General features: G+C 43.6%; 1 protein-coding gene across 1 annotated transcript; it reads left to right on the forward strand.

The window, feature by feature from the left end:
• Positions 1–994: 994 nt before the first annotated feature.
• Positions 995–23,857, forward strand: LOC140353840 (regulator of G-protein signaling 21). Its single transcript, XM_072438595.1, has 5 exons — positions 995–1,086; positions 2,639–2,737; positions 12,242–12,297; positions 14,373–14,539; positions 23,652–23,857. Exons 1-5 carry the CDS (start codon positions 1,010–1,012, stop codon positions 23,835–23,837), a joined length of 585 nt encoding a protein of 194 aa, XP_072294696.1. The 5' UTR covers positions 995–1,009; the 3' UTR covers positions 23,838–23,857.
• Positions 23,858–25,814: the final 1,957 nt, after the last annotated feature.

Consider the following 25,814-nt stretch of genomic DNA (forward strand, 5'->3'; position numbering starts at 1 on the left):
CAATACTTTAGAGTAAAAGTACCTCAGTTCCGTTACAATGTAGTCCAGGGAATCATCTCTGGAGAAAGTCTGGAGTATGAATAATGTCTCTGAGAGGAGAAAACACGGCCTCTCCCCCAACTGCATGAGGAGCATGAGCAGTACACGGAGGACAGCTTTAGCCATGTGGTTCGCAGCTGATTGGTGGAAAAATGTCAACAGTATGCTGCTGAGAAAAGGGTAACGCCCCCCGCGCGGCACACAAAAACTACTCATTTTTAACAGCTTAATTTGTACTTTTAAGCTAATGAATACTGTTATCTGAAGCACGGAGGGGGAGGGGCTCCTTTATTACTTCAACTTTCACATAATGCAAAAAAACGAAAATCACAAATTTGGGGAAAAAAATCTAAAAACCTGTTTTACTCAGTTTCACCGAGGTCGACATGTACCGGCATTTACGCTGCTCCGTCACAAATATGAACAATGATTCTTGTTCAGACATTGTTACATGGACTTCATATCACGTTTGATACTTCAAATCAAGTTTTTGTCCATTTAGGCCGTAGTTATTTTATTACTTGGTTTACGGATTTTTTAATGAACTATATTGCACAGGCGGGCGAAATATAAATATAATTTCAATTTCAAAAGATGTTTTCTTCCGGGTTTGCCCAAAACGCACCACGGGAGGAGGAGGCGACAGCACTGACGCTTAAGTGTGCATCCTCCCCCACCCGCCCAGTCACGGCAAAAAGTCTCGGCGGTACTTTATAATTTTTTTTTATAAAAATGTATTTTATTTATATTGAAGAAATCAATAATCTATGTGCGGCAGATCCGTAAACCAAGTCATAAAATAACTAAGGCCTAATGAGCCAAAGGAAGTGAAGTGTCTGGTGTGCGCAGAGGAAAGGCATCTGGGGACTTGTGGCAGCTTGTTCAAAAACATCACAGATCCTTCTTTTCTCCAAGGTTTCAAAGTCAAAAAAAGTGCAGGTTAGAAAATAGAACACGAACACATGGAAACATGCTGAACATGTTGTTCTCCAAAATCAGGTTTTATGACATTAAGGATCTGATAAATGATGTCAAAAGGCCAAGACGGTAAGCATTTCAAAAGACTACTTTAGTTTGGCTTTGTCCAAATACAGTTACAGTACCTTTACTAGAGTAAATGTCAGGCTGCAGTAATTCTAACAACATGTACTTCTAAGACTTGTCTTTTACTTTAACTAGTAATCATATTGTAACTTCAGTAAAGTTTTGGTTCCTCTTAGTTTATAGTTATTGAACATTTGTGTTATTTATATCTTACCCTTAGTTATGATTTGTTTTAGTAATTTTGTGTATTCATTTTAATTACAATTTACATTATATCTAAACTGTTATAGTTTAACTTAAGTAATTGGGGAAGAGTAATTAAGAATAATTAGCCCATTCAGACAAGGACTTTGTAATATTCCTCTTACTTTGGCCACAGATTTTGCCTTAAACATGTGATGACAGAGTGATGTTTCATGTTTTGTTTGACATATCAGATGTAATGTTCCTGAGTTGTAGAATCAACAAATTATCTTTTTAATTTGACTTGAGCGGGCCACTTTATTTCCCCCACACATGATCAAATTGTTATCTGTGGCTTTATTGGTTCTGTTGATAATGTGATAAATGTAAGACATGCATTAGTTTACATTGTTATTATCTTACAGAATGTGTCAGATCATCTGTTGGATCCTGAATGGAGCTGGCTGCCCTGGCCCTAGCTCGCTGTTAGCTGCTATCGCTATGATCACATTCAAATGTAGAAATAATGACTTTCACAGGGCTGCGCAGCGGTCCAGTCGCACACATTTGAGCGTGTTTGCATCAACTATGCCACACATTTAAAAGTTATATTTAGAAAATCTGCTGCTTGTTACAGAGACATTTTAATGAACACAATGTAAAGTTATGCTCTACAATTATGCATAATTTGACTTATATACTTTTCACTTATGAACCTGAAAAAAGCACAATATTTGTCACACAGTGAGTGACAATGAAGCTGTCTGTGTTTATATCTACATGCTGTTTTGTCTATATATTCAAATCACACCACAAACCACATTAATCTACATCTAAAACTATTGGCTAGTCTTCATTTTAAGTTTTAATTGGATGTTTATTTTATACTTTTTATTTTAATTAAAGTTATCTTTGGGACACTTTTTTTTAAAGTAAGCTCAAAATCTTTTAGGTACCGAATTGTAAAGTTTGATGTGCAGTATGTAGGTGCTACTTTAATGAAAGAAATGCATTTGAGGAAAACAGCCTTTGAAGTTGCAATGTCCCATAGAAATCTATGGATTAAAAGTGGATTAAACTAACTAATAAAACGTCTTGAACTGCAGGTGTTGTCGTTTCCTCCTAAAAGCTACAATATTGAGCAAGCAAACTGACAAAGAACAATTCTTCATATTCCACCAATCAATACAATTAATACAAACTAAAAGACAACTGAACCCAAACAAATGTCCCACTTTGACCACAGACGTCTTCACACTTTTCTAAAACCATAAAAGCTCTTTGTCCTCTGCTCTCAGGCTTCCTTCCTTATTTGTTCACTTCCTTTTTGACTTCTTCCTCACCAGTAAATCCTTTGTTTGAACTTTTGCAGGTTTGACTTTATCTTCAACAGAAAACCACACAGAGATGACTCGGTGGAGTGTGTTCTAGTGCGGAAAATGAATCATGAAACGCAGTGGAAAAGTCTCAGGTAAGATCTACGAGCTAACGAGTCAAAGCAAGTGGCTTTAGTACAACGTCAGGGCTATGCAGGAGTGACCAAATACTGCAGTTAAACAGAAGGGGAAATGTCATTGTACATTCTGGAATATTTGTTGTATTTATTTATTTTTTTCTTATTATTGTTGACAATATCCGCGGTTTTCCAAAACTGATACTAGGCGCAGGACTTTGCTTATCTCTGCTCAAACTGAGACCCTCCTGTAATCTCTGCACAAAGTCTGGAGACTCTGGAAAAGACGACAGTCGTGGAGGGGCAAGTGAAGAGAGTTAGAGGAAGTGTTTGATTCAGGAAAATGTCAGAAAACACAACACACGCTGAAAATCATTTCATTCAGAGAGATTATCACATTTAAAGGTCCCATAACATGCAAAATCGACTTTTCAGAGCTTTTAACCTTCTTACATTGCTATTGATTCCCGCAGTGTTTAGCTATAGTACAGACTATCTCCTTTCCTCCAATCTCCAAACTGACGGGCGGAGGCTGCAAGACAGCGTCATAAGGGCAAGCACGCGTCACCAAGCGCTCTGAGACTACGTCACGGGTGGGCGGGGCACGCACGCTCTCTGAGACTACGTCACGGGTGGGCGGGGGAGCCAGATGGCTCTTCACAAGGGTGGGGGTGAATATCAAACCAAGCCGTTTTCATTTCCGGGTTGGTGAGGGGGTCCAAGGTCTGGGTGATATTTCTTAACTATTATGTTAAGGGTGTTGCACAACACTTATTATTATCAATTATACACTTAGGATAGACTACCAAACGTGACAAAAGCATGTTATGGCACCTTTAAACAGAAGATTGGCTAAATACGAAGAAGGGCTGTTTATTCCGGTCATTATTCTGGACAACACATGACGGCGTGCACATTCCCGTGCGCTTTCTCAGTCTGTGTCTAACCCTACAGAGAAGACCCTCTGTATATTTAAATGGATTTTTGAAACATTTCAATTCAATTTATTTTTGTAACGCCCAAAATCAAAACAGTAGTTGCCTCGAGGTGCGACAATGAAAAACAGATTAAACAATTGTCATAGGGACTTGGCAATGTCCCAGCATCCCGTGTCCTTAGACAAAATGTCCCAAGCTCCCCTGTCCTTCTCGGCCAGTGAAAACTACAAAACTTCCTTGGGAAAAAGTAGAAACCTGGGGGAGTTCCACAGTGAAGGAGAGATCCGACAGGCGAGATAGACAGTGAAGCTGGAGCCACTCAGGAGGAGGACCAGTTCTTCCAGGCAGATAAAGAACCATTCATATGGAGTGGAGACCACTTCTCCAGGGAGTCGAGTAGCATCTGGGTCCACATCAGTATGTGCCTGTCCCACTCCTGGCGAGAAATGTGGGAAAGGTTGATAGAAAAGTAGTCAGAAGAAGAGGACAGTGCTCAAGCTGTCATACTTCCCCCAGCACAGTTACTCCTAGGGCAGCGTAGCTGAAGCTGTGGGTTTATCTTTCTGTTCCTAACTACTCTGACCATAAACGATTTTGAAGAGGAACGTTTTAAGCCTGGACTTAAATGAAGAGACTGTGTCAGCATATTTAACATGGGTCGGGAGCTGATTCCATAACACAGGAGCTTGGTAGCTAAACGCTCTACCTCCTACAGTACTTTTAGAGACTCTTGGCACCACCAGAAGGCCAGCATTCTGAGAGCGAAGAGCTCTGTTTGGATGATATGGTTCTATAGCATCTTTGAGGTAGGATGGGGCCATGTAATTTATGGCTTTGTAGGTCAAGAGTAGAATTTTAAATTTGGTTCTAAACTCGACAGGAGCCAGTGAAGAGACTTCAGCACTGGCGTAATGTGCTCTCTTCTTTTTGTTCCTGTTAGTAATCTTGCTGCTGCATTTTGAACCAGTTGAAAGCTTTTTATGGAGCTTTTAGGACACGCTGCAAGCAGGGAGTTACAGTAGTCTAATCTAGTCGTTACAAATGCATGGATAAGTTTTTCGGCATCACTTTTAGGCAGGATTCTTCTGATTTTGGCTCTTGTTGCACAAATGGAAATAGTCTGTTTTACAGACTTGATTTATGTGTGTTTTAAATGAGAGCTCCTGGTCAAATAAGACTCTGAGGTTTCTTACAGTAGAACTGGAGGCTACACTGACATTGTCCAGTGTGACTATCTGCTCAGATAAAGCGTCTCGTAGATGTACAAGATCATTGTACTAGGCCAGGGGTGTCAAACATAGGGCCTGCGGGCCGTATCCGGCCCCCAAAACGTTTTAATCCAGCCCGCCGAACATTTCAAATTCCTATTTTTAAAAAAAGGGGGAAAAAATATATATATTTTTTTCTTCATTCATAGAACCGTAGTTACAGCCATAACCTTTTTTATCGCTAAAACTACACGTCCCACAATGCCGCTGGTGGCCGCCCCTCCCCCGCGCGGCTCTTCACTGCCGTGTGTTCTGAGGAGGGAGAAGTGCAGAAGACGCGCGTTTGCGCACTTTACAGCACTTTACTGCACTTTACAGCACTTACGCACCTCAGAGCAGAGGTCTGAGCGAGGACAGAGACGTGTGGCTTTAGGAAACACGTGGAAGAAAGAAAGAAGACTGTTTTGTGGATGTTAGAGCTGTGCTAAAAGTGGAGCTAATGTGGAGCTAACAAGAAAACTAACTTCTGTGATGATGCTGTGAGGAAAACATCCTCTACAAACCTGGACAGATCAGGAGCCACAGGTAAAAACACAGGTCAGAGTGTAATAAAGTCTGAACATGACTGTGTCCACACTAATGTGACTGAACACAAACACAATGACCTCATTTGAGTCACTACATGAATCATTTGTCACTGAGATCAAACTTAAACTATGAAAATAGCTCATATTGAGTTTGAGCAGAAACATGTCTGTGATATGAACATTTCACATCAGAAATGAGCAGTCTTTCACCTGCTGCACCTTTGTGCATCAGTCTCCACAACTATTATTAAGCTGTAAGAAAGCTATTTATTTCTTATATTTTTTATTGTTTTATTTTGTACATAATATTTGGCCCACGATTTGAGAAAAGAGTTTGGTTTGATGGAAACTGTGGCTCATGCACTTATTCTATATTTTCAAGGCCTGAGGGGAAACTTAACCTCCTTAAACGCTCCACGTGTGTTTGTGTTTAGTGGTGAGTCAGTTCAGGTGTGAAGAGAACTACAGAGAACTACAGAGAACTACAGAGAACTACAGAGAACTACAGAGGACTACAGAGGACTACAGAGAACTACAGAGGACTACAAAGAACTACAGAGGACTACAGAGGACTACAGAGAACTACAGAGAACTACAGAGGACTACAAAGAACTACAGAGAACTACAGAGAACTACAAAGAACTACAGAGAACTACAAAGAACTACAGTGAACTACAGAGGACTACAGAGAACTACAGAGAACTACAGAGACCTACAGAGAACTACAGAGAACTACAAAGAACTACAGTGAACTACAGAGGACTACAGAGAACTACAGAGAACTACAGAGACCTACAGAGAACTACAGAGAACTACAGAGAACTACAGAGGACTACAGAGAACTACAGAGAACTACAGAGACCTACAGAGAACTACAGAGAACTACAAAGAACTACAGAGACCTACAGAGAACTACAGAGAACTACAGAGACCTACAGAGAACTACAGAGAACTACAAAGAACTACAGAGAACTACAGAGAACTACAAAGAACTACAGAGAACTACAGAGAACTACAAAGAACTACAGAGAACTACAAAGAACTACAGTGAACTACAGAGGACTACAGAGAACTACAGAGAACTACAGAGAACTACAGAGAACTACAAAGAACTACAGAGACCTACAGAGACCTACAGAGAACTACAGAGAACTACAGAGAATTACAGAGACCTACAGAGAACTACAGAGAACTACAGAGACCTACAGAGGACTACAGAGGACTACAGATAAATACAGAGAACTACAGAGAACTACAGAGAACTACAAAGAAATACAGAGAACTACAGAGAACTACAGAGAACTACAGAGGACTACAGAGAACTACAGAGAACTACAGAGAACTACAGAGACCTACAGATAACTACAGAGACCTACAGATAAATACAGAGAACTACAGAGAACTACAAAGAACTACAGAGAACTACAGAGAACTACAAAGAAATACAGAGAACTACAGAGGACTACAGAGGACTACAGAGAACTACAGAGAACTACAGAGGACTACAGAGAACTACAGAGGACTACAGAGAACTACAGAGAACTACAAAGAACTACAGAGAACTACAAAGAACTACAGAGAACTACAGAGAACTACAGAGGACTACAGAGGACTACAGAGAACTACAAAGAACTACAGAGAACTACAAAGAACTACAGAGAACTACAGAGGACTACAGAGGACTACAGAGGACTACAGAGAACTACAGAGAACTACAGAGAACTACAGAGAACTACAGAGACGTGGGAATGTTAGTTAGTACATTTAAATGTTTTTTTTAGTTCGAGAAATTTATTTTGTTAAGTCAAATACAATATTTTTCAGTTCCAAATACCTATTTAACAATATTTAACAGTCTAATAGACTAAATGTTTGTCTCTGTAGATCATCTCTGAAGTTGTGATGACATAAACTGAAGCACATGTTGGTGAAATGACACTTGTTTTTCTTAATACATTTTAGTTTATGAGAACAAATGTGTTTGTAATTTATTTTAATTGATCCATTAATTGCTTCAAAAACAGCGTAGGCTTTATAAAGCTATTTATTTCTTATATTTTTTCATTGTTTTATGCTTTACGTTTACGTTTTACACGACCCAGCCTGAGCGTCCAAATTCGGCCCGCGGCCCAAAATAAGTTTGACACCCCTGAACTAGGCCCTAAACAGGGACCCCAGGCTTAAGAAGCAGATAATTAAGTCTCATCCAGGTTTTTATATCCTACACAAAACCACCAAGTCTTTCCACTTGATCATCAGACTGATCTGGTTGGAAGGTCTTCATAAACGGCAATCGGAAAACTTCTTTTAGACATCGCACACAAGCGAGATTTGGTTAATGAAGCTGAGACAAGACGCAGATCCAAAACATTAATTTGTCATTACGCAGCGCGCGCAACATGTAGCACAGAGTCCGAACCTGACCCAGAATTCCATTCATTATTAGCACTCTTAAAAAGTCCCCCTGTTTAAACAAATGAAATAATGTCTGTGCTAGACCCAGCCACTCGCACTTACAGAAGTAACCAAAGATTTTACATTTCACACAGTTTTATTGGCAGAATAAGAGCGTCTGACAGAGCTTCACATGATTTTGTGTTTCTGTTCTTAACCTGCACTTGTTGGCATCAAAAGCATTTGTAACTCTGCTGCTGATCCATCTCTCTCCTGCTGTTTGAGCTCTGTCAGGAAGGACATCCATGTCACTCGCGCTGCCTCCTCCCTTGACCATTCTGACCTCTAACCCTTAAATGTGTGTGAGCAGGACCATGTAACTTGACTTGCCTCTGGCTCATCCTTTATGCTAAATGTCTGAGGAATTGCACTTCTCCCATTTCCACTGGCATACCTGCTTGTGCATAAACATCAGGATGTCTGAAGGCAGGTCCGTGGAATGGATTAAGCTGTTGGGTAGTTATGGTGAAGGTCCATATTTCAAGATATGCAAGACATTTTTGTAACTTAGATCTCTGCTGTACTCTGAGACAACCCAAGGCACCGCCGCACAACCTCTGGATCAGACAAGCTAGATCTGATAAACCTGGATCTGTGATAGACACATTCTTCACCCGCCTCAACCTGCTCGTTTTGAATGGTGAAGACCTATGATGGGGGTGTTTGTGAGAGAGAGGAACTCCAGCTTAGAGTTTTGGACCAAAAGTGCAAAAAACCCAGAAGGAAACATTTTATATCCAAATGATTAAACTTACAAAGCTGACGACAAGGGAACACTGGGCTCATGGTCAATGCAACCATGAAGAACAGAGGAGCACACAGGGTTTAAATACAAAAGGTAATAAGGCACAATTGTGATATATAAGGACACAGGCAATCATGCAGAAGGATGTAAAGCACAGAAACACAATGGCGTAACGGAGATGTCCAAATATAATAAATGCATAAACCAGTCAGGAAATCAGGAGCACAGGGAACTAGACAAACTGAAATGGTAATAGAAAACCAGTGAGCATCATGACAATACCCCCTTCTCAACTGACCATCCCAGCCATCTAACTTCAACACAAACCCAGGAGGATGGAGTGGGTCTGAAGGAGGGATTACTTGACTCAGACGGTCCCTCATCTGCCTGAGGAGTGGCTCCAGCTCCAATCTCCCTCACGTCTGTGAGAGTCAGATCCTCCTTCACTGGAACTCCTCCAAGTTTCTACTTTTTCCCAAGGAGGTTTTTGTAGTTTTTCCTGGCCGAGAAGGAGAGTCTAAGGACAGAGGACCTGGGACATCGTCCCTCGCCACCACAGACATTGCTTGATTCATTCTTCACTGTCGCCCTCAGAGGCAACTGTTGTGATGTTGGGGGTTACAAAAATAAATTGAATTGAAAATTACAATTGGGTAATGCCCAAGCTACACATAAGGCAGATCAGGGCTGTCAGGAGGCCATGGAAACATTTCAGGCTGTTCAGCTGGCTCAAGGGGGCTTGTAGTCAGAACAAAATATGGTGGTTTACCAGACTCTGGAGACCATAAAGAGCACCAGAGGTTCTGGTCGGGGTAAATCCTGCAAGTCGTCCAGCGGAGGCGCCGGAAGAGCCAGAGGCAAGTCAAGTTACTCTAAGATTCTCTCAGAAAGCAGTGGGAGGATGTACACATGAAAATATCAGCTTTTATGGACATGTTGTGGTCCGGGATCAGAAAGAGGAAGCCACAAGCTTGAGACGACTTGCCGGCACACACTGCGCGGGCACACTGTGCGCCGGCACTGCGCACACTGCGACGGCTCTCTGTGCCTTCTGTGCCGGCACACACTGCGACATGGCGGCGCCCGTGTCCCCCGCAAATATTAAAAGACGGCTCAGTAGCGCCACTTCAAAAATCGATTAACATGGGGCCAATGGGGGCCCGATGCCAGAAAAAGTGGCAGTAAAAATATGACCCTCACTCCAAAAAATAGTTCACGTGAGGACATGTAAAAAATAATATTATGATCCCACCCTAATCCCATCCATATTGGATCAAACATGGCCCTGACAAAAGTGCATCTTTCGTACTTTTGGCATTTTCTCCTACAGTTTTAAATCGGATACACTTACGGTTATGGTCATCGTGAATTTTAAACAAAATCACAATTTTAGGAAAATTTCAAAAAAATCTACGTTTCTTAAAACATTTTTTGGGGGAAAATGTTTATTTTTTATTTAACGCAATGATATGCAAATGTAGTGGCTAGCTGATAAAAGAGCTCTCTAGCGCCCTCTCCAAATTAGATATAACAAAATTCATAAAAGACAATTGAATTGTCGTAAACAACTGAAAACAAATTTAACAGGTTAATTTGTGACCGGGCACAATGTGACAATATATTTTTTATAGCAGAAAAAAAATTGCCATAAAAAAAGTTTCCGTTAGGCTGAGCAAAATAATATGTCTGTTTGCCGCAACCCGACCGACCCGCTATGAAACTAGCCGAGTGAAAAAAAAATATCAGCATTTTGTTGAAAAGACGTCAAAATCTTATATTTTTCAATTTTTTCACCGACTCACGGACCGGACTTCCCTAAACCGCCGATTTTCATCACGCGTGTTAACTTGACTTTCATCTCAAAGCACTGATAATGCACTGCGCATCAAATGTGCGTCTTCATTTTCAGTCCTCCACATGAGTCTGTAACAAAACAGAGTGCGCGTAGGAATCGTCATTTTGCCTTTTACAAGTTACTTTGCCTCTGTCGGCGCCACTGACATGTCCATAGTAATGTGAGCCTCTGTCAGGGTGTGAAATTTGACTTACGCAAATGCATTCTGGGATTGAAACACCCCCAGCCACGTCATCACAACAAACATGGCGGCGCCCGTGTCCCCTGCATGTTCCCCCGCTCGCCTTCGCTACCAAAATAAAGGATAGCGGCTACAAAAGGTCGATTGAAATATCTTAAAATCGTGAGATTTATTCTCCCGATCGGGTTGATAAAGACGTTTTCCGTCATTGACTGTTGTAGCCTGACCCCTGGTGGTCACTCCGACTCAAAAAATGACAAAATTTGGATCTTTTTTTTTTTTGCCTTCAAAGTAAAAAAAATAAGAATTTGCCTACCGACCGACCCACTTGAAAAATGTTGACTCGGGTTACAGCAAACAGACAATTTATTTGGGGTAGCCTAATTATTATTTTTCTCTCCCAAACGACCTCAATTTTGACCCCGAAAACAAAAAATGTTTTAACCAGAAATTCAGGATTGGTGAAAAATTAGTTTTTTTGGTGTTAAAAAAAAATGAATGACGCAAAATGACTCACTAGCGCCACCTACAATTAAAAAAATCATAAAAATATGACACTCACTCCAAAAAATAGTTCATGTGAGGACAAGTAAAAAATTATCTATGACCCCGCCCTAAGTCATACAGGAAGTCGGCCATATTGGATCAAATATGACAAAAGTGCACCTCGTCGTACTTTTGGCATCTCCTCCTACAGTTTTCATCACTTCAAATTTGGCCACACGACACAAAACCCACAAGCAATGTAATGTTATACATTTGAAGCTGATTCACTTTCAGGTGTGGTTATCGTGAATTTTAAACAAAATAGCAATTTTTGGAAAATTGAAAAAAAATCTGTGTTTCCTAAACTGTTTCTTTTTTTTAATTATTAATAGAGCGTTTGTGAAGATTTTTAAGCTAAACGCAATGATATGCAAATGTAGTGGCTAGCTAATAAAACGGCTCTCTAGCGCCCTCTCCAGACTTGATATTTAATCATTTATATTCGTAAAATACAATCTATTTGTCATAGACAACTTAAAACATTTATAACTGATTCATTTGTGACTGGGCACAATAAAACAAAATCACGTGAGTTTTTATAGTGGAATAAAATGGCTGAAAAAGTTTCTGTTAATATTATCCACAGACCACCCCAATTTTGACCCGTTGAACATTAACAAAAACAAAACAATGTTTCAATCCAAAATTCACGATCAGTGCAACATTTATTTTTTTTGATTCTTAAACAATTTATGATGCAAAATGACTCGCTAGCGCCACCTAAAATTTCAAAATACATTAGACTTATGAAAATTGGTACAAATGTCCCTCATGTCAGGACAAGTAAAAATGTTTATTATGACCCCACATTAAACAAAACCAGTGGTCAAAAATAAAAATAAACGTAATGTCTTGACCGGCATTCCTTCTCCATGCTTAAAATAGTTGTAGTTACATTTTCTGTCAACCTCCATTTTAACGTTCTACTTAATTCTTAAGTAGAACGTAGCTGTTGAAATAATTGTTCATTTTGATAATGTCTTAATAATATTTGTATTTTGTGGATAGTTTGAAGCCCGGCTGCACTCTTCAGCCATCTTTAGAACAACTTCTACAAGATAAAGGTAAGAAAATACTCTCTCTAATCTAAGACAGAAAATCAAACTGACTCACTTTTTCAGTAAGAGGTTTAAAAAGTCACATTTCCCATAGACTGCAATAGGAAATACTGAATACTTTGCATGTTGCTATAATTGTATAGAAATATAATGCATCCTGACTTTTAAAACTTATTTTCTAGGGTTTCCAGGTTAGATTTAAAAATATATATATAAACAGTTTTTTTCAGTTGGCGGAAATGATTCACATTTGTGTCATGATGTTGTTGTTGTTGTTGTTGTTGCATTGCGGGATTTGATCTAAATATCTCAATTGATTACTGTCATGGAATTAGACATACACCGATGCTATTCCGTAACACATAGAGAACACAATTCAACTTAGAATATGAAACGACACAGAAATATCAGACATTTTTATGGCAAGCTTGGGAGAAAACGCCGGGACTGATCACGCAGGGTGTGCCTGCGTGATCCTCCTGCGTCTCACACCGTTTTTTCCCATGCTGGTTGGTTTTATTAGATATTCTGGAATAGGCGGGTCACATTTCTCATTGGTCAGCTTCACATCAAGGCACTTGTTTTACAGCTGGTATTTTTCCTAGAGATAAAGCCTTGGGTAAACATTACCCAAACTCCTCTGGGCTGTCACACCCCCTCGGGTAAACATCCTTTGGCCCATCTTTACGACCCCTTCACAAATGCAGTTTGTCACACACCCGTTCTTCTCTTAGACTAATGATGCAGATAAAATATCACTATTATGCAGATAAAATACATCACAGAAATATAATCATATATTCACATTTTATCACAATTACAATTACCATGTGTTCAGCTGTAGCCCTGTTTGCTTACGCACATAGAGGAGTTTCTCTGAGTATTTCAAAAAACAGATTATTGACTGTATGAAAATGGAGATGGCGGTTTTACATATTAATTTCCACGTTAAAATCTAAATGAGAAAAACGTTTTTTATGTAAAGCAGACTTCATCAAAAAAGTCTACAATGTAAAATAGAAATAATGAAGTGGTTGGAACGTCTTTTCTTCATGAATATGAGGCGGATTGTTGTCAATACTACCACTGAGCACAGTAGCACAAGTCTGCGTAGTCAGTGCTCTTGATGGTGGTTTGCTTGTGTGTTCTTAAACCAGACCAGCAGCTCTCAAACATCTGCTGTTCAGAGACGAGTGAGGCCCCAGTGAGGCCCCAGTGAGGCCCCAGTGAGGCCCCAGTGAGATCCAGTGACGTGCGGCGAGGTTCAGGGCGAGTGAGGCACCAAAAACAACACACTTTCTCTTGTGTTCATGATGGCGTCGCTCACCATTAGGCTGTGTTCAATGAGTGACGTCAGCGTTTTAGATATTTAGCTGCGTCTAAAACCCGTTCAGCTCCGGTGTTTGTCTTTCTTTAGTTAGAACCTCTTACTTTGATTGAAAATCCAGATTTTTAACTTGGAAATGTAATCGTCCAGATTCTATAAACACGATAACAAAGAAGATAGTGAAACCTGTCACACACCAGCACCTGTCAGCACCTGTCAGCACCTGTCACACACCAGCACCTGTCAGCACCTGTCAGCACCTGTCACACACCAGCACCTGTCAGCACCTGTCACACCTGTGTGTGTGTCTGTGTGTGTGTCTGTGTGTGTTTGTATGTGAACGGCATCTGAACATTTTGACATTCTTATTTGACATAATATTGGATTCAAACGGAAAGTGGGTTTATAATACACACCAGATGAGATCGACAAGATCGACAGGTGAGGCCCTGCCTCCCCTGCCGCCCCTGTGGCACGTCCCTGGTTAGATCAAACTATTAAAACTACTATATACCTCAGTGTTGTCCTACATTAGCCAAAGCCTGCAATGATATCACTTATGATGTGTGTTATGGAGCTGTCCAGCCCGGATCAGATGGACAGGGCTCAAAACTCCAAAGGGGAAAGACGGGATGGACTGATGTGTAAGAAACAAACATTTGGGGCTGAAGTCACGGAAATCAGCTTGGCACATTTTGTGGTCTTCTACAACACAGCATTGTGCCTGTGGGTTAAAAGAACTGGTGTTCTGCAGAGTACCAGCGTTCGTTCCACTCATTCCTTCAGTCAGAGTTCAGTGAGGAGAACCTGGACTTCTGGTTGGCCTGCGAGGACTTCAGGACCATCAGCTCTGAAGAGGAGCTGCAGAGGAGAGCTCAGCAGATCTTCCAGGAGTTCCTCCAAACTACGGCCAAGAGGGAGGTATGTTTACATACAGCAACTGCTCTCTGTGTTCTTTCTGTCTTTCTTCTTCTTTCTTTAGAAGTTTTAATTCTTCAGTGGCGTTGTGGCTAACAGTCTAAAAGTGTTTGTAAGACAGAGACATATGTTTTGGCCTTTCAGCTGCTACTTGCTTTTAATTTGTACATAGAAACAGTGCAATTACATTACATTTCACGGTTCTTTATGGCATTACCATACTCTTCTCTCTTCTTTATCACAATAACAGATACCATACTTTTCAGACTGTAATCTACTACTTTTTTTCCACGCTTCAAACCCTGCAGTTAATTTATAGATTTTTACTGGCTAACGACCACCTGGGGCCCTCTAGCAGGAAGCGTAAGCATTTGACACATTTTAGAAGAAGACGTTTTCAGCGTTTTATTACAATCAGACTCATATTCACAGAGAAATGAGTCTGATGAGGAAGTGAATCTACACGCGGCGAAATGCAAAGACACAAACGGAGCGCGGACACACAACATGCAGCAGTTTAGAACATGCTCCATTGAACTGAGACTTTCATGGCCAGACCTGACCCCTGCATCTCTCCCATGGACAATCTTTATGTGTAAATATCTTATAACATCACACTCACTAGATAAGCACAAGCTCAGGAGCAGATGAACCAGATGTGAAGACACAGGCACAGGTCAATCAGCTCACACAGAGTCATCAAGGACAGAGGGGACAGAGGGGACAGAGGGGACAGAGGGGACAGAGGGGACAGAGGGGACAGCTGTGATGTGTTTTCTGTTTAAGATTCAAATTATTATCAAATCAAATCAAATGTATTTATAAAGCACAATTCATACAAACTGCAATTCAAAGTGCTTTACAGTGTTTAAAACACAATTTAAAACCAGTAATACATTAAAAACACAATGCAGTTTATAAAAATGTAAAACAATGTACGTCAGAGTAAAGTAAAGAATAGAAATAATGTAGTATTTTAAATTTTTTAAAAAGCAGGTAAAATCAGTCATAGGCACGGCTAAACAAAACAGTTTTTAGTTTGGATATAAACACAGCCGGGGGCGGGGCCTGTCTCACGACTTCGTGAAGGCTGTTCCAGACCTTTGCCCCATAGACCTGGAACACAGATTCTCCGTGTCTGGTCTTGGCTCTGGCACCAGCAAGAGGCCGGTCCCTGAGGTCCTTAGAGTCCGAGGTGGTTCATATGACACATGTCTGAGATGTACTTTGGTGCTAGGCCATGGAGAGACTTATACACAAGTAGAACTGTTTTAAAGTCTCTTCTCTGAGCCAGCGCAGAGACCTGAGAACAGGACTAATGTGATGGTACTTCCTGGTTCTGGTCAGGACTAATGTGATGGTACTTCCTGGTTCTGGTCAGGACTAATGTGATGGTACTTCCTGGTTCTAGTCAGGACTAATGTGATGGTACTTCCTGGTTCTAGGCAGGACTAATGTGATGGTACTTCCTGGTTCTAGTCAGGACTAATGTGATGGTACTTCCTGGTTCTAGTCAGGACTAATGTGATGGTACTTCCTGGTTCTGGTCAGGACTAATGTGATGGTACTTCCTGGTTCTAGTCAGGACTAATGTGATGGTACTTCCTGGTTCTAGGCAGGACTAATGTGATGGTACTTCCTGGTTCTAGTCAGGACTAATGTGATGGTACTTCCTGGTTCTAGTCAGGACTAATGTGATGGTACTTCCTGGTTCTGGTCAGGACTAATGTGATGGTACTTCCTGGTTCTAGTCAGGACTAATGTGATGGTACTTCCTGGTTCTAGTCAGGACTAATGTGATGGTACTTCCTGGTTCTAGTCAGGACTAATGTGATGGTACTCCCTGGTTCTAGTCAGGACTAATGTGATGGTACTTCCTGGTTCTGGTCAGGACTAATGTGATGGTACTTCCTGGTTCTAGTCAGGACTAATGTGATGGTACTTCCTGGTTCTAGGCAGGACTAATGTGATGGTACTTCCTGGTTCTAGTCAGGACTAATGTGATGGTACTTCCTGGTTCTAGTCAGGACTAATGTGATGGTACTTCCTGGTTCTAGGCAGGACTAATGTGATGGTACTTCCTGGTTCTAGTCAGGACTAATGTGATGGTACTTCCTGGTTCTAGTCAGGACTAATGTGATGGTACTTCCTGGTTCTAGTCAGGACTAATGTGATGGTACTTCCTGGTTCTAGTCAGGACTAATGTGATGGTACTTCCTGGTTCTAGTCAGGACTAATGTGATGGTACTTCCTGGTTCTAGGCAGGACTAATGTGATGCTACTTCCTGGTTCTAGTCAGGACTAATGTGATGGTACTTCCTGGTTCTAGTCAGGACTAATGTGATGGTACTTCCTGGTTCTAGTCAGGACTAATGTGATGGTACTTCCTGGTTCTGGTCAGGACTAATGTGATGGTACTTCCTGGTTCTAGTCAGGACTAATGTGATGGTACTTCCTGGTTCTAGTCAGGACTAATGTGATGGTACTTCTGGTTCTAGTCAGGACTAATGTGATGGTACTTCTGGTTCTAGGCAGGACTAATGTGATGGTACTTCCTGGTTCTAGTCAGGACTAATGTGATGGTACTTCCTGGTTCTAGTCAGCACTAATGTGATGGTACTTCTGGTTCTAGTCAGGACTAATGTGATGGTACTTCTGGTTCTAGGCAGGACTAATGTGATGGTACTTCCTGGTTCTAGTCAGGACTAATGTGATGGTACTTCCTGGTTCTAGTCAGGACCCGAGCAGCAGTGTTCTGGATGAACTGCAGCTGTTTTACAGCTCGTTTGGAGAGACCAGTGAGCGGCCGTTACAGTCTAATCTACTGGAGACAAACGCATGGATAAGTTTCTCCAAGTCTGGTTGGAACACTATGTTTTTAATTTTGGCAATGTTTTTCAGATGGAAGAAAGCTACTGATGTTATTGAATTGATGTAGCGGTTGAAATTCATGTCTGAGTCCATAATTACTCCTAATCTTTTACCTTGATTACGGGTTTTAAAGAGAGAGACTGGAGGTGATTACTAACACTTTCTCCACGTTTTTGTGGGCCAAAGACGATGATTTCGGTTTTGTTTGGATTCAGCTGGAGGAAGTTGTTTTGCTCCACTCACTGATCTGTTGAAGGCAGTGACAGAGTGAACTGACAGGTCCATATTCACCTGCCGTCAGCGAGACATAGATCTGAGTGTCGTCAACATCATTGTGATAGGACACACCACTGTTTCACATTAGCTGTCCCAATGGCAGCATGTACAGATTGAACAGAAGGGGTCCAAGGATTGACCCTTGGGGCACCCCACAGGTCTATGCCATGCTCTCAGAGACACAGTCACCAATCTCAACAAAGTATTTCACCCTGGAGAGACTCAGACACAAAAGCAGAAAAGATGTTTTAGCGAACTTTATTGCAAAGTTTATTTGGCGCTCAGACCCCGGTGGAAGGCGTAGTGATCATGGGCCCTCCATGATCTGATTGAATTAGATACCTTCCCCCCGGAGCCTGGAGACTGGTGGTGGTAGATGTGGAGAGAATAATAGATGAGGAGGAGCAGGGGAGGTGGTGGGTCGCAGATACGGTTTGAAGCGACTGAGCCATCAGCCTGAGCGCTTAAATGCTGCCGCCTGTGCGTTGATTGGAGCAGGGAGGAGTGACTGAGAGCGTCGATTGGGGATGAGGAGCAGGTGTAGGGGCCATGACGCGGACGTCCCCCATCCTTTCACCCTCCTTCTTGGCCGGGAAAAACTGCATAACCTCTTTGGGATAAGCGCAGAAACCTGGAAGAGTCCATGGTGAAGTGAGGGATCTGACTCTCACAGACGGACAGGCCACGCCCGCTTGAGTGCGATGATGGCGCTGGGGAGAGGGGTCCTTCCATGGAGGCCGACGCAGATTTAGGTTAGGTCTTCCAGGTGAACTTACGCAGGCTTCATTTCCTGTTTTCGAGGTAGGATTTCAACCAATTTAAGGCCATGCCGGTGATGCCCACCCAGTCCTCTGATCTCTGTAGAAGGATCCTGTGGTCAACAGTGTCAAATGCAGCACTGAGGTCCAGTAAGACTAAAACAGAGGCCTTGCCATTATTATAATCCTACTCATATTCATTGAATATTAATTAGTACAAATTAGTCTTAACGGATGGCCCAACAGACCTCGGGTGGGCCGCAAGACTCCCGGTTTAAAAGAGTGCTGTGTGTAAATATCTTGTGTTACAACGTGGGCACCAGCGGTTAAGTGACAGGTGCAGCTTTTATTCAACAGCACTGTACAGCCCGAGAAATAACAAGTTCCATTTTCTTTGGTTGGTAATGAATATTGTGATTTATTTTCTTAGCGTTTAGTGTTCAATTAAAAATTAATCCAACTTACATGTCATAAATAACTGAAATCTAGCAGTTTAGCTATGCTTGATATCACTTTTTATATTTGTAACATTACAAAGTATCTATGGGAAGAAACAACATATTCTTTAAAGTAAAGCCAACAGAAAAAATGCTGGGTCAAGGGGTTGTTAAGCTTATCACAATGAAATACACAGCAAATACCCAGGTGCGACGGAATGATGAGAAAGTAGGATTAACCATTTAAAACACAATAATACATAATGGGAAAAGTCCTCGAAATGTGTTGCCAATAACAAAAAACTAAAAGTTATACCTCAGAGCTATTCAAAGACCTTTTCCTGATGACCAGGAGGGCCGTGGCCTGTGGGTTAACTTGGCTCACAGCAGATTGATTGATGTGTCCCCACACATAAAACAAGATGTTAAAAAAGGATGTTTGGTTGGTTGAAATGTCACAATAGCAGAAGAAGCCGAAAAATCAGTGCTCTTTCTCAAATGTACTCATGCTCAATGCTCAGCAGGTTCTCAAGAGTTTGAACTGACTAAAGTCGTGAGAATTCAGGCAAGGCACAAATGCACAACACACCAACACAATTTGGGGGCGTTTCATGAATGACACAATAACAACAACAACTCTATTTTTGTGAAAAATAAAAAACAAACATTGCTCTGCAAAACTGTCAATCCATGACTGAACCAGGACCAAACCAGGTCCAAAGCAGAGTTAAACAGGGCCTAAACCAGGACCAAACCACCGCCAGATCTTGCCCTCAGGCCATAAGTTAAATAGACAAGACGAGTTTATTTGTAGAGCACATTTCATACCAAAGGCAATTCAAAGTGCTTCACATAGCAAGAAATTACAGAAACATAAGTGCAATAAAATCAACTAAATAAAAAAACAACCTAGCGTACCGAGGGTATCGTGTTTTCTGAGTCCAACTCCTTTTTAAATCAGTCCAACTGATTGATTGTACGTACTTTTACACGTCCATAGGCCTGTTATATTATGTAGACTTAATAGCAGTCAGTTTTATGCTTGGTGAGATTGTACCAACCTGTAATAAAATAAATTGAAACCAAGACATAAGTGTCTTTCTGCTGCTGCGTGTGTTGCCATCAAGTGGTGAAAATGTACCGGCATTACCAGTGTCTTTGCCAAATAGAACAACATAATTATCCATCCATCCATCCATCTTCCGCCGCTTTATCCGGGGCCGGGTCGCGGGGGCAGCAGTCTGAGCAGGGACTCCCAGACTTCCTTCTCCCCAGACACTTCCTCTAACTCCTCCGGGGGGATCCCGAGGCGTTCCCAGGCCAGCCGAGAGACATAGTCTCTCCAGCGTGTCCTGGGTCTTCCCCGGGGCCTCTTCCCGGTGGGACATGCCTGAAACACCTCCCGAGGGAGGCGCCCAGGAGGCATCCGGAACAGATGCCCGAGCCACCTCAGCTGGCTCCTCTCGACGTGGAGGAGCAGCGGCTCTACTCCGAGCTCCCCCCGTGTGGCCGAGCTCCTCACCTTATCTCTAAGGGAGCGCCCAGCCACCCGGCGGAGGAAACTCATTTCGACCGCTTGTATCCGCGATCTTGTTCTTTCGGTCACTACCCAAAGCTCATGACCATAGGTGAGGTCAGAACGTAGACCGACCGGTAAATAGAGAGCTTTGCCTTTCGGCTCAGCTCCCTCTTCACCACAACAGTCGATGCAGCGACTGCATCACTGCAGCTGCTGCACCGATCCGCCTGTCGATCTCACGCTCCATCCTTCCCTCACTCGTGAACAAGACCCCGAGATACTTGAACTCCTCCACTTGGGGCAAGGACACCCCACCCACCTGGAGAGGGCAAGCCACCTTTTTCCGGTCGAGAACCATGGCCTCGGATTTGGAGGTGCTGATTCTCATCCCAGCCGCTTCACACTCGGCTGCAAACCGTCCCAGTGCATGTTGCAGGTCCGGGTTTGATGGAGCCATCAGGACAACATCGTCTGCAAACAGCAGAGATGAGATCCTGTGGTCCCCAAACCGGACACCCTCCGACCCCTGACCACACCCTCCGACCCCTGACTGCGCCTAGAAATTCTGTCCATAAAAATTATGAACAGAACCGGTGACACAGGGCAGCCCTGGCGGGGTCCAACATGCACTGGGAACAGGTCTGACTTACTGCTGGCAATGCGAACACAGCTCCTGCTCCGGTCAGACAGGGACCGGACAGCCCTGAGCAAAGGGCCCCGGACCCCGTACTCCCGGAGCACCCCCCAAAGGACACCCCGAGGGACACGGTCAAAAGCCTTCTCCAGATCCACAAAGCACATGTGGACTGGTTGGGCAAACTCCCATGAACCCTCGAGCACCCGATGGAGGGTATAGAGCTGGTCCAGTGTTCCACGACCGGGACCAAAACCACTCTGCTCCTCCTGAATCCGAGGTTCGACTATCGGTCGGATTCTCCTCTCCTGTACCTTGGAATAGACCTTACCCGGGAGGCTGAGGAGTGTGATCCCTCTGTAGTTGGAACACACCCTCCGGTCCCCCTTCTTGAACAGAGGGACCACCACCCCGGTCTGCCAGTCCAGAGGCACGGTCCCCGAACGCCACGCGATGTTGCAGAGACGTGTCAACCAAGACAGTCCTACAACATCCAAATACTTTAGGTACTCAGGGCGGATCTCATCCACCCCTGGAGCCACTGAGGAGTTTGCGAACAACCTCAGTGACTTCAGCTTGGGTGATGGATGAGCCAGCCTCTGAGTCCCCGGTCTCTACTTCCTCTTCAGAAGACGTGACTGAGGGATTAAGGAGATCCTCAAAGTATTCCTTCCACCGTCCGACGACATCCCCAGTCGAGGTCAGCAGGCCTCCACCCGCACCGTAAACGGTCTTGGTGAGGCACTGCTTCACCCTCCTGAGGCGCCGGACGGTTTGCCAGAATTTCTTTGGTGCCGACCGATAGTCCTCCTCCATGGCCTCCCCGAACTCCTCCCAGGCCCGGGTTTTTGCCTCTGCGACAGCACGAGCCGCGGCTCGCTTGGCCTGCCGATACCCGTCGATGACCTCCGGAGACCTACAAGCCAGAGTGGCCTGATAGGCCTCCTTCTTACTTCCTTACTTCCGGTGTCCACCACCGGGTTCGGGTGTTGCCGCCACGACAGGCACCGGAGACCTTGCAACCACAACTCCGAGCAGCCGCATCAACAATGGAGGCGGAGAACATGGTCCACTCGGACTCAATGTCCCCAGCCTCCCCCGGGACATGGGAGAAGCTCTCCCGGAGGTGCGAGTTGAATACCCTACTGACAGAGGGCTCCACTAGACGTTCCCAACAGACCCTCACAATGCGCTTGGGTCTGCCAAGTCTGTCCGGCTTCCTCCTCCACCAGCGGATCCAACTCACCACCAGGTGGTGATCGGTTGACAACTCTGCCCCTCTGTTCACCCGAGTGTCCAAGACACGCGGCCGGAGGTCTGATGACACGACAACTAAGTCGATCATTGACCTCCGGCCTAGGGTGTCCTGGTGCCATGTGCACTGATGGACACCCTTGTGCTTGAACATGGTGTTCGTTATGGACAATCCGTGGCTAGCACAGAAGTCCAATAACTGAACACCGCTCGGGTTCAGATCGGGGAAGCCGTTCTTCCCGATCACCCCTCTCCAGGTGTCACTGTCATTGCCCACGTGGGCGTTGAAGTCCCCCAGTAGAACAACGGAGTCCCCGGTCGGTGCACTGTCCAGTACCCCTCCCAAGGACTCCAAGAAGGCCGGGTACTCTGCACTGCTGTTCGGCCCGTAGGCCGCCACAACAGTGAGAGACCTGTCCCCCACCCGAAGGCGGAGGGACGCGACCCTCTCGTTCACCGGGGTAAACTCCAACACGTGGCGGCTGAGCTGAGGGGCTATCAGCAAGCCCACACCAGCCCGCCGCCTCTCCCCGCGGGCAACACCAGAGAAGTGGAGCGTCCAGCCCCTCTTGAGGAGATGGTTCCAGAACCCAAACTGTGCGTGGAGGTGAGGCCGACTATATCTAGTCGGTATCGCTCAACCTCCCGCACAAGCTCAGGCTCTTTCCCCCCAGCGAGGTGACATTCCATGTCCCCAGAGTTAGTCTCTTTGTCTGGAGATCTGGTCGCCGAGGCCCCTGCCGTCGACTGCCGCCCAGATCTCTCTGCACCGGCCCCTTATGGATCCTCCTGCGGGTGGTGGGCCCACGGGAGGGCGGCCCCACGTCGCTCTTTCGGGCTGTGCCCGGCCGGGCCCCGTGGGGTAAGACCCGGCCACCAGGCGCTCGCCATGGAGCACCCATCCCAGGCCTGGCTCCAGGATGGGGCCCCGGTGACGCCGATCCGGGCGACGTGAACTGCCTTGATTGTGTCGTCGTCATAAGAGGCTTCTGAACATAATTACACTTGAAGAAAATCACACAATCATCATGAAATATGTAACCACGTTCTCATGGTTAAGATTTAAAGGAGTGTCCAGATATTTTCCTTTGAGGGTAAATATACTGAAAAAGAAACACAAAAATAAAAAGGTGCAATATATTGCTTGAGAAAAATCTCAATAAACAATAATATAGGAACCATTTTATGCACATTAACCCGAACACTCAAACCCTTTTCTAAATGTACAGTAACTTGCTGTGATTAGGCTCGCCAACCCACAGATATGACCTGTGTGGACATCAGAAAAGTGACATAGACCACCTTTAAGGCTTTAACCTGGTGCTGCCCCTTTGATAATCATTTCTTGTTTGTCCCTTGTTTTCAGGTGAACGTGGACCACTGTATCAGGGAGCAGATCCTCCGCTCGCTGGACAAACCGACCACAACGTGTTTCAGAGAGGCTCAGAAACACGTGTACGCTCTGATGGAGAAGGACTCGTGGCCCCGCTACACCCATCGCCTCAAGTGTCAGAGCCTGGACAACACGTCACGCACTCACTGGTACATCTAGAAGACCGGGTTTATACAGGGTTTATACCGGGTTTATACCGGGTTTATACCGGGTTTATACAGGGTTTATACCGGGTTTATACAGGGTTTATACAGGGTTTATACAGGGTTTATACAGGGTTTATACCGGGTTTATACCGGGTTTATACCGGGTTTATACAGGGTTTATACCGGGTTTATACAGGGTTTATACAGGGTTTATACCGGGTTTATACAGGGTTTATACCGGGTTTATACAGGGTTTATACCGGGTTTATACCGGGTTTATACCGGGTTTATACAGGGTTTATACCGGGTTTATACCGGGTTTATACAGGGTTTATACCGGGTTTATACAGGGTTTATACCGGGTTTATACCGGGTTTATACAGGGTTTATACCGGGTTTATACCGGGTTTATACAGGGTTTATACAGGGTTTATACAGGGTTTATACAGGGTTTATACCGGGTTTATACCGGGTTTATACCGGGTTTATACAGGGTTTATACCGGGTTTATACAGGGTTTATACAGGGTTTATACCGGGTTTATACAGGGTTTATACCGGGTTTATACAGGGTTTATACCGGGTTTATACCGGGTTTATACCGGGTTTATACAGGGTTTATACCGGGTTTATACCGGGTTTATACAGGGTTTATACCGGGTTTATACAGGGTTTATACCGGGTTTATACCGGGTTTATACAGGGTTTATACAGGGTTTATACAGGGTTTATACAGGGTTTATACCGGGTTTATACAGGGTTTATACAGGGTTTATACCGGGTTTATACCGGGTTTATACAGGGTTTATACCGGGTTTATACAGGGTTTATACCGGGTTTATACAGGGTTTATACAGGGTTTATACCGGGTTTATACAGGGTTTATACAGGGTTTATACCGGGTTTATACAGGGTTTATACAGGGTTTATACAGGGTTTATACCGGGTTTATACAGGGTTTATACAGGGTTTATACAGGGTTTATACAGGGTTTATACCGGGTTTATACCGGGTTTATACAGGGTTTATACAGGGTTTATACAGGGTTTATACAGGGTTTATACCGGGTTTATACAGGGTTTATACCGGGTTTATACAGGGTTTATACAGGGTTTATACAGGGTTTATACCGGGTTTATACCGGGTTTATACAGGGTTTATACAGGGTTTATACCGGGTTTATACCGGGTTTATACAGGGTTTATACCGGGTTTATACCTGGTTTATACAGGGTTTATACAGGGTTTATACAGGGTTTATACCGGGTTTATACAGGGTTTATACAGGGTTTATACCGGGTTTATACAGGGTTTATACAGGGTTTATACAGGGTTTATAGCTTACGGGACAAAGGGCCACAGACAACATGACAAGGAAGTGAATCATGGGATATTTTTTTTTGTGGTGTTGATGAGCCTCTGCACATTTAATAAGGCTTGGAACATTAATATTGGTCTGTTGCAGGTTTAATCAAAGCTTTACAGTAAAAAGTACTACTTTTGATTGTTTGGGCCAATTTAGGGGGAAGCCTGAGGGCCAACAAAAATAGGTCTGAGGGCCACATTTGGCCCCTGGACCATAGTTTGGACAGCCCTGATTTAGGAAGTGCAACGAAAAGGCAAATACTTGGGTTCGACCTGGTTCAGGCACAGCAGCCAGCCACATACACTTCTGGGTTAGACCTGGTTTAAACTTGTATTGATCTTGGTTTAATCCTCCTGGCCTACACTCATGCACACACTTACATTTGAACTGCAAACTGCTTATTATATTTTGATGGGATTGAAAAAAAAACAGGATTGTCATATTGTATGTGAATAAAAATGTGTTTGTGTAGAAGTTACAGAAGGATCGATGAAAGTTTGACTGAAAGCTCTAAAAGTGTTTTAAATGTCACTTAATAAACATGAGTCTGCTTGTTTGCCCATAATGTGTGGATTTTTTTTTTCTGCATTAAGTTGTACCAAAATTGTACTCAAGTAATAGAAAGT

Source organism: Eucyclogobius newberryi, unplaced genomic scaffold (genome assembly GCF_026437365.1).
Source record: "Eucyclogobius newberryi isolate DKJ021-1_F unplaced genomic scaffold, fEucNew1.0.hap1 SCAF_9, whole genome shotgun sequence".
NCBI lineage: Eukaryota > Metazoa > Chordata > Actinopteri > Gobiiformes > Gobiidae > Eucyclogobius > Eucyclogobius newberryi.